The sequence below is a fragment of the Leucoraja erinacea genome, chromosome 4, assembly GCF_028641065.1.
Source record: "Leucoraja erinacea ecotype New England chromosome 4, Leri_hhj_1, whole genome shotgun sequence".
Taxonomy (NCBI): Eukaryota; Metazoa; Chordata; class Chondrichthyes; order Rajiformes; family Rajidae; genus Leucoraja; species Leucoraja erinaceus.
Window position 1 is genome coordinate 83,785,434 of NC_073380.1, and position 13,076 is coordinate 83,798,509.

The following is a 13,076-nucleotide window of genomic DNA, read 5'->3' on the forward strand; positions in this document are numbered from 1 at the left end:
GTGGGGGGCGGGTAGAGGACGCGGCCGATGATTCGAGGGGAGCCGCTACTGCGGCGGTTCCGGGCGCTGAGCAGGTGAACGCCGTCCCCGTCGCTGCCCCGTCGCCGAGTCCTCTGTCCCCAGTATCGCCCCCGCAATGGCCACCAGCTTTGCCCTCGTTGATCTGCTCACCGCCCCCCAACTCTCTGCAGTCTCGGCCTCTCCCTGCAGCCGCCGCCTCATTATCCTCATTATGCTTCCCGCAGAGTTTGACCCTTCATATATATCATCATCGTTATTGGGTCAAAATCCAGGAACTCTCTCTTAAACAGCTCCAATGGGGTCACCTTGACCTGAACTGCAGTGGCTCAATAACACGGGTCACCCGCCCCCCCCCCACCCCCCCATCTTTATAAGGATGATGAAGGATGAGACATGAATGCTGGCCTGGACAGCAATGCCCAGATCCTGAAAAGTCAATAATTGAAAGTGTTTTTTAAACACATAGATGTTCAGATTGTTTGTGGAAACTATCTATGCTTTTCATCAAAATGCTACACAGGCTTAATTAAGAAAATGATCATTTAAAACAAAAATCCATGAATGACCAGTTTTCTTTTTTGCTTTAGACTTTGCATAGAAATAGGCAATCAACATGTCCGGTGTGTGAGAACGTTCTCGGTTACTGATGCCATTAATGCACTGAGGCCATTCTACCTTGCTGTGCACCCAGATTTCTTTGGCCAGCATCCGAGAGAGAGGGTAAGTGCTGATAAGAGGGGTCTGTGCTTGAGAAACAGGCCTTGGGAAGAACCGAGAAGTCAGAGGCAAGTTATTGGGGTAGCTCTTACTATCCTGTCATGTGTATATGAGCAGAATAAGGCCATTTGGCCCATCAAATCTACTCAGTCATTTAATCTTGCCTGATCTATCTTTCCACTCTCAAACACATTCTCCTGCCTTTCCCTCCCATAACCTTTGACACCCTTACTAATCACGAATCTGTCAATCGCCGCTATAAAAAATACCCGATGACTTGACCTCCACAGCCATCCATTGCAATGAATGCCACAGATTCACCACCCTCTGACTAAAGAAATTCCTCCACATCTTTCTGAAGGTGCGTCCTTTAATTCTGAGGCTGTGCCCTCTGGTTCCAGACTCTCCTACTAGTGGAAACATTCTCTCCACATCCACTCTATCTGTGCCTTTTACTATTCAGTAAGTTTTAATGGGGTCCCTCCTCATCTTTCTAAACTCCAGTGAGTACAGGCTCAAAACCGTCAAACCTCCATCACACGTTAATCCGGTCAACCCCGGGATCATCCTTGTGAACCTCCTCTGGACCCTCACCAATGCCAGCATGTCAAATATGGGGCCACAAACTGCTCACTATACTCCAAATGAAGTCCAACTGTCGATAAAGTGCATTGAGTCTGTCGCAAAATGTTTCAGCTAACTAATGTAAGAAAATCTCTGTTTTGCTTGTGCAGGAAATGAATGAAAATTCCCTCAAGAAGTTAAATAACCATTTGCAGTGCCTGCAACATCCTGGGCACCGAGCTCCTCAACCCACCAAGCTGACTTTCTATGTCAGAGAGACCGCGGGCAATGCAGGTGCCGCTCAGGGCATGAATACTCCAGGTTTGTCTTGTCAATAAGAGATGCATAATTGTTGCATTGATTGGATTGCACTAACATTCAGGCAGTTACTGCAACATGCTCAACATCAATCCTTTATTAAAATTGTCTTGGTATGTCGTGCCTCTATCACCGTTTGCCATGCAGGATGCAACTGCTGACCAAAAGAGACAGAATAATGGAAACAGGCCATTCGGCCCAATTCATCCATACCGACAGTGGGCACCCGTGCTTATTAACTCCTTCGACCAGCATTTGGTCCATTGTCACTATGCCTAAGCGATTCAAGTGCTCATTTGGACAGTTATTAAATGCTGCCAGTGAGCCAACTTCAAACACTCTCTCTGGCAGTGCATCCAAGTACTCACCACTCTCCGTACCCCATCTCTCCTCTAAATCTCTTCCCCTGACCCTAGACCTATCTCCTCTAGTTTTATTTGGCTCTAGTATGGAGCAAGGTTACACAAAAAAGCTGGAGAAACTCAGCGGGTGCAGCAGCATCTATGGAGCGAAGGAAATAGGCAACGCTTCGGGCCGGAACCCTTCCTCAGACTGGATTCAGACTCAGGGTTCCGGCCCGAAACGTTGCCTATTTCCATCGCTCCATAGATGCTGCTGCACCCGCTGAGTTTCTCCAGCTTTTTTGTGTAACCTTGCTCTTTAGTACGTTTGCTTTAGATAATCAGATTAGTAAACATTTATTTGAACCAAAATGAACATTTTATACAAATTGATTTATTTCAGGATTTCGAGCTGTCAGCTTCACCCTCCAGACCCAGGACCTTCTCGGTACCGTAGTAAATATCTTGAAGTCCTGCTGTTTATCTATTGACCATATCCAGGACTCAAAGGCTGCTGTGGACTCGCCTCATCAAAATGGGAGCATTTCATTCAGTCGACCCATCAAGTGGGATAAGACGTATTATACCTTCACAGGATACAGGGACCCAGAGGAGGAGCTGGACTCTTCTCGGCAGCTGGAACCTATACTTGGGTATGAACGCCTCATTTTATATTACGGAAGCTGGGTTGTGCAGATGAATGTGAGGAACAGAGAGGTGAGGTGTAATTCCAGTAGTTAGCATTTCACTTATTATCTTGTGACTCGGAGAGTGGGGGGGCAGTCTCCTTGTCTGTGGGTCAGGTTTGTGTGTTTAATCCCCACGGCAGAGACTTGAGCAGCTAGCCCAAACTATCACTCAATGCAAGGGCTGAAGGAGTGTTGCACAGACATGGGAGCAAGTTATAAGATGAAAATGGGTGACACTGTGGCGTAATGGTAGAGACCTGGGTTCGATCCTGACTACGGGTGCTGTCTGTACAGAGTTTGTACGTTCTCCCCATGACCTGCGTGGCTTTCCTCTGAGATCTTCGGTTTCCTCTCACACTCCAAAGACGTACAGGTTTCTAGGTTAATTGGTTTGGTATAAATGTAAAATTGTCCCTACTGTGCGTAGGGTAGTATCATTGTGCTTGGATCGCTGGTCGTTGTGAACCCGGTGGGTCGAAGGTCCTGTTTTCACGCTATATCTCTAAACTAAACTAAACCTGATGTGAATAAAGGAACTGCAGATGCTGGTTTAAACCAAAGATAGACACAAAACTCTGGAGTAACAGCGGGGCAGGTAGTATCTCTGGGGAGAAGGAATGGGTGACGTTTCGGGCCGAGCCCTATCTTCAAACTGACGTCAAGGGGAGGGATGTGGATAGATAAGGAAGAGTCAAAACAGGGCAAAGGGAATGGGGATCAAGGAAAATGTAGAATAGGACATTGTTAGCTGGGAGAAGGTAACAACAAAGCAAACAGATAAAATGTAGTCGGAGACAATAAAACTGGCCGGAGAACTGGGAAGGGGGAGGGATGGAGAGAGAGGGAAAGCAGGGGCTACTTGAAGTTAGAGTAGTCAATGTTCAACCTGCTAGGGTGCAAGCTACCCAAGTGAAATATGAGGTGCTGTTCCTCCAATTTTCACTGGGCCTCACTCTGACAATGGAGGACAGAAAGGTCAATATGGGAAGGGGAGTTAAAGTGTCCAGCAACCGGGAGATCAGGTAGGTCTTAAACTAAACCCGATGCCCTACCTCTCTTTCTCTCTCTCTCGCAAGTGGAGGTGAAAAATTCCAAATCATTTTTATTCACATCACTGTAGCAGATTCTCTACCCACTATCAGACCTGCTGGGTAAAAAAATGACTAGCATTTAAAATGGAACTTGAAATCACTTTAGGACGTTATAATGTTATGATTAGAGCTATCTAAAGGCTGCTTTTCTCTAATTTGTATCATAAGCCAATAGCTGGTTAACTATGCTTGCAAATTACTGCAAGGTGATATATGAAGCAGAATACGTATAATATATTTATGTAAAATGTCGCCATTCATAATATCACCATTCCTGAACATTAGGAAACAGAAGCAGGAGTCTGCCATCAGGTCCATGAAGCTTTCTAACTATTCAGTGTTATCTGTGCTGGTGCTCTGAAAGAGTTCTCCACAACCCTGCAAGTTTTGCCACCATTTACCTCGCTTCTGTGGACTCCCAGTCCCTTCTGAACATATGTTGCCTACCGTTTAAAAAATATTCTTTATTTTGTCAATGTGGATAACTTCACGTTTCCCCTCTATATTCCACCTGCCATGTTTTCTCCCACTCATTTAACCTGCCTGTATCCTTGTAGCCTCTTCAAAGCCCATTTTCCCACCTAGCTTGGTACTGTCAATATATGTGGATTCATCATTCATTTCCATCATCACAGTCACTGCTATAGAATGCAGATGCTGAGATCCATGCACTTGCCCATGTGGCAGTGCATGAATAACTTGATGAAGTTTAGGAAATCCTTAAACATAAAAGTCAGTGCATTTATACTGGAGAGGTTTTAAGGGGAAGTAAAATTGATTTTGATGTTCCTTTTGCAGGATGTGGTTGAATAAAAATGTATCTCTTGCTTTGAAGAGATTGAGTGTCAGTCTTCCACTGCGGGAGGACCTGAAAAACCTAAAAACAAAACTGTGTGAGCAACTGGAGGTAACTGACATCAGGTATGGATATTGAAAGCATAAATGAGAAGCAAGGACAGTGTGTATCATTTGGAGGCTTTAATATGTGTCCTTATGTGGGATAGTAATGTGTTACTATATTAGGATTACACCTAATCCTTTAACTAACACACCCTGGATGATTCTTAAGCAAGTTCCAATTTCTGTTACTTTACAAGGTGCGGGGCTCGATCTTGTTACGTATTCAAAACTGTAATCAAATTTCAATCACTGCTTTACAAATCTCTCCAGGCACCATGTTCTCTGTAATCCCCTTCAGCTTCACATCCCTCCCCATCTCTGCCCTTCACCACTTCCGCCTTCCACTTTACCCTGGATTTGCATCACAACTCTAAGCTTTGGAACTGCCTCACGCCGCCACTCTTTCCTCCTTTAACTTACTCCATAAACCTTTGGGACCAAGCTTTTGATCATTTTCCCTGGCAGCTTTATGCAGATCCATGCAGACTTGACTTGATAACGTCCATGTGAAATACAGTGGGCTATTTCATCATTGTTAAACACCTGCTCCGTTATAAATTCAGGTTTTGGTGTTGTATACATTAAGTAAAATCTCACACATTTTCTAAACCCAATGTGTAGCTTTAACAGCTGTGTACGATAACATCTTTGTCAGATGAGTGCTGATACTGGAGCTTTCAGCTGATTCAGCATGTTTAAAACTGCAAAATTAAAGATTACACTCACTGTCGTAATGGAAAAATTCAGCAGCCGATTGTTGAGCAGAAACCCGAGAGGTTCCCTTAAAATAGTTCGTTAAATCTTTTTACTATCCAAACCCCGCTCCCACCAACATGGGAATGCAAGCAGACTCTATTTAACAGATCATAGTTTCAAGGTGAGAAGGACAAAGTTTAAAGGGGATGTGAAGGGCACAATTTTACACAGAGGGTATTGAGTGCCTGGAATGCGCTTCCAGGAGTGGTTGGTGGTTGAGGCTGAAACAATAGTGTTGTTTAAAAGACGTTTGGCTAGGTATATGGAAATGCCTAGCACACTGATACAATTATAAAGAAGGCACATCAGCACCTCTACTTCCTGAGAAGATTACGGAGAGTCGGTTTGTCAAGGACTCTCGAACTTCTAAAGGTTCACAATAGAGAGCATACTGACTAGATGCATCGTGGCTTGGTTCGGCAACTTGAATGTCCAGGAGCGGAAAAGACTGCAGAAAGTTGTGACCACTGCCCAGTCCATCACTGGCTCTGACCTCCTCACCATCGCAGTCGCTGCCTCAAAAAGGCTGCCAACATCATCAAAGACCCACACCATCCTGGTCACACACTCATCTCTCCGTTGCCATCGGGAAGATGGTACCATAGCCTGAAATCTGTAACATCCAGGTTCAGGATTAGCATCTTCCCCACAGACATCAGGCTGTTAAACACAACATCAAATAAGCTCTGAACAATAACAGTCTATTATTACTATTGCACTTTATCTGTTTATTTATTGTGTATACATGGTCGATGGTCAATAGACACACTGAACCTCTATCTCCCGTTCTGTATTATGTTTACATATTCTGTTGTGCTGCAGCAAGTAAGAATTTCATTGTCCTATCTGTGACACAAGACAATAAAACTCTCTTGACTCTTGACTTGAGGGATATGGAATATGTGCAGGTAGATAAGCGATGGCCTTGGTATCACGTTCGGCGCAGACATTGTGCATCAAAGGGCTTGTTCTTATGTTGTAATGATCTATGTAACAGCACCTCTCATTTAGTCATCGGGTCTCTGGAGTGGTACGTTAATCCACAAATCTTTGAGACAATGAGCTCTCACTCACGTTGTACCAGGCAGACTCAAATGGTTTGGTAAATGTAGGTTGCAAATATGTGTTGGGAATGTTTCTGATTCTTTTATTATCCAGCCGCAGTGAGTTGATAATAATTTTGTTCTTGTCTTAGGTGGCGAAAAAGTTGGGGAATAGCTCATCGGTGCAGCCAACTGCACAGCCTGTCTCGTTTTGCCCAGCAGAACTCTGCAATCTTGCACAATATCAAAGGTATGCCAGGTCCCAGCAGATAGATGGCATGCAAGTGAAGCCTGTTCTCAGGATTCATCCTCTCCCATTAACCTCTTGAATCAGTCTGAAGTAGGGCCTTGACCTGAAATGTTGCATGTTCATTTCCTTCCACAGATGCTGCCTGGTCAGCTGTGTTGCGCCAACAGTTTGCTCTTGTCCCACTAATGATGTTTGGTTTAATGGCTTAGCATGATCTAACTTTGCCCTCAGGTCTGTAGGTTTGAATCCAGTCCACGCTTATAGAAGTGCCTTTCAAACCACATTAAGTTCCAAAGTGCATTTTAGCCAATTAATGATTGTGTGATGGCAGCCTTATTATGCACAGCAAGCTCCCATAGTCAGCAACAAGGTAGTGACTAGATCATCACCGTAAGCATTGTTAGTGGTTTTGGACAGGACAATGTGGAGAACTTTGTTGACTTAGTCGCTGGGATCTTTCTGTTCCCACATGAGGTTAAAAGGACCTTGGTTTAATGAGTCATTCAAAGCACTGTGCCTTTGAGAATTGCTCAGCAATGCGGGGTGGATGAGCAGAAATGTTAGTTATTTCAGGTGGGACAGAACCCAGATATTTTATAACTTGGAGGTGAGATCATTGTCCACTGAGTCAAACTCTCTAGAGTAGAACATTTGTTCTGGCAGAGCTGCTATCAACAAGGAGGCCAGTTTCAGAAATGAAAACAGCCCAGAAAGGAAAGGGTCGTGTAAAACCGATATGAGCTCCACCAAAGGGCTGGTTATTAAGGGACAATCATCCTTTCGGGACTGGAACATCCGTTGGTTTGGACATGGAAGAATGTGCAGTGGAGGAGGATAAATCAGTCAGCCATGATCTCGTTGAATGCAGGAATGGTCTTTCCCTGAGCCTTTGTTCACTCTCTTTCAGCACTTTCCCAATTCTAATGCAGAAGCCCAGCACTTTTAAATTCTGTTTGAAGGTGACTAGTAAGGGAGAAGTTTGTTGCGCTGTGGGAAAGAGCAGCAGAGCAGAACTGAGTGTTTCAAAGATTCAGCACAAGCTCATTAGACTGAATCATTCTGTAACTGTAAGTTCAAAGTACTTTGACGATATTGCAGGGGACTTGAACTTCAACCTGAAACATGATGTTTGAGTTGAGTTGAGGGAGTTGAGGACACCCATGATAGAATGAATTTGTGAACTAACCACGACCATAATAAAGTAATTGCAGGAGGGGATAGGCTGTGACTGGGATCAACAGATAGAAGCAGGTCAGATGATTCTTAGCCAGCTGGACAACAGTGGAAATGTGTTGAAGGAGGAGTCATGTCAGCCATGTTAAAGGCTGCAAAATAGTCAAAGAGAAACCATTTACCACGGCCACCTGTGGCTTTGCCAAAGCAGCAAAGGCCAAGAGAAGCAGTATAAATGTTCAGAATCAAATAATTTTGATAAATAAATAAAAGGAAATTATCTCCAAAGGCAGGAGGGTTTGTAATCGAAGGACACGGAGTAGAGGGGATTAACAAAGGAAACAAGTGGCTATAATTTGTGCAGTGACTGTGATTTGGAAAACTAAATGGCAGGGTTGTGTTCAGACAGAATGCATGGAAATCTCTCATAACGTTCAGTTTCATATCGTGATATTCTGCTCATAAGATTCTTAGCGCTGTGGTAGAGATGGGAAACTGATATAAAAGGTGCAAGTGAGAGATTTGTTGGTGCGTTTGTGGAATCAATCAGTCATGTCAGCAGATAGCAGATTTACAACAGGGAGATAACCCTGTTCATTCCACACTCACCCAAAAACAGCTGCAAGCTGCCAACCAGACACTTTCTGACTGGTCAAATGCTTCATCCCATAGGAGGCAGCAGAAAATCTACCATGAAAAGTCAGAACCAACATGAGCTCCTGGACAAGAGAGTGTAAGAATTTATCTGCTTTTAACCCTCTGACTGGCCCTGGTTTTATTCAGTTCAGATTCTTTGGAAAAATCACATTGAATCAAAGAACAGGTGGAAGCCATGAGGCCCATAACTTATTCCCAGAGCCATCTGCTCTACTCTGTGTTCTGCAAACGTCCATGCTCTGCAGTGATAGTACATTCCTGTTCAAAGGAACACCTGTTTTGGTGTCATTAGATTTCACTGGAAATTGCAAGTGAAATGTGATGTGCTGATACCTATCTTTTAATTTCTTACACTGTTTTACTTTTCCTGCTGCTGATTCCCATATCATTACACCAAGGCACTCCCTGATGCGTTAAATCTCCCCAGCTCAGACTCTTCTTTGGAGTTGAAATATTTAAATAGCTTCACTTTGATTTGTAACTACCATAAACCAGTTATTCTCTCCCCCCATTTCCTTAGCGCGTTCCTTATACATCCCTATCAATTCTGTGGCTCTGCAGGAGACAGAGGTTCTCAGTCCCGATTGATCATTTTGTCTTTTGAATTGTATCTCAACCCATTCACTTGCTTTAGTTAAACTTCACTGTACTTTTGTTCCTTTCCGATTTGAACAGTTCAATTGACCCCCCCCCCCCCCCCCATAGTTTTAGGGAAGGTGGGAGGAGGTGGAGACAGAGTGAGTTGGAGGCGAGTCACAGATTTTCATTGGTGCGTGTCTTGAGTTTTGTTGTGCCTCTTGTTATGAACATCACCTGTCTTCTGACCGAGTCCTTAAACCAGATTATACACATTGATTGAATTTACCCCCATTCTTAATCTCCCACATCCATGGACTACACACCTACATTGTGCTATTTAACTGTTTTAATTCTAATGGTCACATCGTGGTTCTACATTGCATCCCGTAAAACTCCCTAAGATGTGGTGCCCATGGCTTTGAATAGAGTCTAACCAATTTAAATCAGAAGTCTGTGATATTGTTTGCATTACACGTGTTTAAGCAAACCGCTTATGCTATGTTCTGGGTTTGGCTGTTTTCTGCACAGGGTGTACATTAATTTTTGCAGAGCACTCTGGAATGAATGCTGCAGGGCAGATTATGTTGGGAACTGTAGATGTCCATCAGCACTGGACAAAAGTAAGTCAAACTAATTAGTAATAAACATTTTAGAATAGCTTGTAGATGTTTGTGTTCAGTATTATGGTTTTAATAATTGTATTGTGTGTGGCAGCTTGGTTCAGTCATCCCCACTTCATGGTCATAGAGTAACAGGGAAGTGTAATCACCAGCTGGGTACACAGTTAATACAGATTACTGACCATTCCTCCCATTGCTATGTTGGGAAACAATTTCCATTTATCAACCACATGTATCATAAATTAACATTCCAAGAACTTGAGGGCAATGTTATCAAACAAATCTTTGAATGCAAGCTACAGGTTAGGACTGATGTCTTAAAGTGTAATCAGATTTAGTGCTTAAGGAATACTTTTAAAAGAGTAGAGAAAAGAAATATATTTCAGAGGTTATGAACTTGGCAGCTGGAGACTGCACCATCAGTGGTGCAATAATTTAAATCTGTTTAAGATATAGAATTAGAGGAGTACTGACATTTTGGAGGGGTTTATTTGTCTGGAAGAGGTCAGCGATTGGGAAGGGCCTGTTTATAAAAGTCTGAAAGCCAGGATAAGACTTAAAAAAAAAAAATGAGGCACTTAACTAAGACTTAATCTAGATCAGCAAAAACAGGAGTGAATGGCGAGCAGGACTTCATACAGGTTAAGATCACGGAATTCTGGATGCGCTCAGGTTACCTTGGAGGCAGGCACGTGCCATCAGGGTAGGCAAGGTAGGCAGTGAAATTTAGCAACTCAAAAAGAGTGCGTCTTCATTGCTGGGAAATACGGTACTTTATTAAGAGATATGGCTTTTGAAGACAAATTACTTTATAAAAGTCAACTGACAGCTTACTGGAGAGAACAATCTGCACATGCGCGGTTCTTAAGATTTTTAAAAGCCGACTGACAGCTTACGGAGAGGAGAACAATCTGCACATGCGCGGTTTGCAAGATTTTAAAAAAGCCGACTGACTGCCTACCCTGAGTAATTACTCACGGCACGTGCCTGCTTGGAGGAGAGAAGCCAGTCTGATATGTAACGAAGAAATCTAATTTGATGTGAGCAATGCACTGAGTACTAGTGCAGTAAATATTTAACCTGTTATTACTTGAAGATTTTGGAGAGGTTGCCTACCTACTATGATCTTCACAGCCAACTTTGCATGCTGGAAGAGAGGATCAGCTTTCTTCTTGGAGACGTAGAGTTAATTTACAATGAAGATCTGCAGCCTTCGATGATGCTAGAGGATTATTACAGGATGTTAAAGACCTTTCATCAGAGTTTGGTTGTCAGCCGACCTCTGTTTCACCCACGAAGTCTAAAAGGACTGCAAATGATTCTAGAAAAGTGAGTGAGTGCAAAAATATTGGATCAATGGGTCACTGAATTACATGTGAAGCTGTTATAGCAGTTGAGGGAATCTCAAAAGGTTGCCTCTGCCGCCTTCATGTTGATGGGCTGCAAATCTGAAGCACAAAACACGTGAGGCATTTGAACTTACCCTGCCTTCACTTGGGGCAGTACAGTGGCTAAGCAAGTGCAGCTGCTGCCTCATTGTTCAATTTGATCTTGCTGCTGTCTGTATGGAGTTTGCATGTTCTAAAGGTATAGCACAGGAGCAGGCCCTTTTGTCCATAGTGTTCTCCATGTGATCGTATGAGTTTGCTCCAGGCAGTTTCTTCCCACATCCCAAAATGTGAAAATTGGGAGGAGAATTTGCATTGTATAAATGAATGGTGTATTCTGGAGAACAGTTGAAAGGTGTAGAATAGGATTAGCATAAATGGGTGCTCAGTGGTCAATGCAGCCTCTGTGGACCAAAGAACATGTTTTCATATTCCATGTCTCAATCGTTTGTTTCTTCTTGAAATTATGATCAAGTTCCTCCTTCATTGCTTTCTCTTTTTCAACTGATGCAGACTTATGGCCCCGGAGTTTCCCTGAATATTCAGCCTAATCCAACAAATGTGGAAACCCATCATTCTCCTATTGATTAGGTCCACCTCCACCATTGCTGCCAACTCAAATCGCCTTCCCACTTCATCCGATTTTTATTTACAGTCTAACTGGTGCAATTTATTCTTTAAAATCCAATGGTAACTTTGTATGGTACTAGTTGTTCAATCAATAACTGGACCTTTCAGCACTTAACTCCAGTTTTGTTTTCATGATGGAAAACGTGTTTTTCACAAGTACGGAACTATTATAAGCGTAGAATATGAAGCTATCCCTTGATCTTGTATAGTCATTCATTAATGGGTGATCTGATTATAACTTCTGCTTTTTGTATCCTGAGTAACATTTCAGCCCCTTGCATATTATGTATCTAAATGCGTCTGCCTTAAAAACTCAGGGACTCTGCTTCTACTCTTAGGGGAAAGAGTTCCACAGATTCACAACCTGAGAGAGTAAAAATGGCCTCATTTTGGATTTAAATGGATGACTCTTTTTTACAATAATGACTTCTCGTTCTCCCACAAAGCATCTTCTCCAATCCTATGCTGTCATTTCCAAAGTGCAAAAACTATTGTGCAATTTGGCTGTTACATTTTCTGTTCCAGCTCTTAAAAAATATTTGTTTATGAAAAAATGAATGAATGTGACATGTCACAGTAAAATTATTTGTTTTGCAAACCATATACAAAGTATGCAGAGAGTCAGTCAAGATAAGTTTTTTTAATTTTCCTTGAGTTCTTAACTGTGGCTGCTAACCAGATGATGTTCTGTCATTTCAGAGGCTCTTCCGCACCTACTCTCCTTAAGACAGGCCAGCTGAGAGTACCCATCACTTGTGACCCCTCTGCCTTGCAATGGTTTATTCTGAGCCATACACAAACAGCCAGGACTTACCTGCGGAAGGAGGAGGAGTAAGTAAAAGATTCTTACCTGTCACCCATTGAAGATGTGAGAGCATTTCTTAAAGCCAATCCTATATGCCTAACTCCCATTGGAGTGGACTATGTGAACCAGGTGTCACACATGTGGAGTGGAAATGTGAATCAAGACCAGTTTGTGTGCTGCTACCAATGTAATTTTATACTTCTGTAGTGATTATTTCATTGCTGCAAAAAGCTATGTAACACAAACACTGGCTCTTCAAGTTAAATGGTCAATACTGATGTTTCCCAACATATCACGGTATTCCTTTCTTGCTTGTTTCAACACATCTGATATTCATCTGGATCATTATGGTAACATTGTGTTCTCATCTTGAACTCCTATGGATTTATTGGTGACCCTCACTAATGACACTATTTTGACACTACAGTGTAGCAATATTTTGCAATTTAACGCTTTATGAAGTTGCAAGTTATTGATTAATCCTGTTTATAATGTTCTAAGTAAAAGCCAGTCCATTTGACCACATGTTTAGTT

General features: G+C 42.7%; 1 protein-coding gene across 4 annotated transcripts in view; it reads left to right on the plus strand.

Annotated features, from left to right (window-relative positions):
- tcaim (T cell activation inhibitor, mitochondrial) overlaps nucleotides 1–13,076 on the plus strand; it is a 15,889-nt gene continuing 2,813 nt past the window's right edge. The window contains exons 1-9 of one of the 4 annotated variants that reach the window (XM_055634685.1): nucleotides 1–74; nucleotides 609–741; nucleotides 1,473–1,623; nucleotides 2,365–2,614; nucleotides 4,540–4,662; nucleotides 6,593–6,690; nucleotides 9,628–9,719; nucleotides 10,816–11,048; nucleotides 12,437–12,568. In XM_055634685.1, the coding sequence (XP_055490660.1) occupies nucleotides 28–74; nucleotides 609–741; nucleotides 1,473–1,623; nucleotides 2,365–2,614; nucleotides 4,540–4,662; nucleotides 6,593–6,690; nucleotides 9,628–9,719; nucleotides 10,816–11,048; nucleotides 12,437–12,568 (1,259 nt within the window). In that variant the 5' untranslated portion in view covers nucleotides 1–27. Of the gene's footprint in view, nucleotides 75–608; nucleotides 742–1,472; nucleotides 1,624–2,364; nucleotides 2,615–4,539; nucleotides 4,663–6,592; nucleotides 6,691–8,535; nucleotides 8,597–9,627; nucleotides 9,720–10,815; nucleotides 11,049–12,436; nucleotides 12,569–13,076 lie in introns of all 4 variants that reach the window. The other 3 variants (XM_055634686.1, XM_055634688.1, XM_055634687.1) reach the window with 3 other exon arrangements.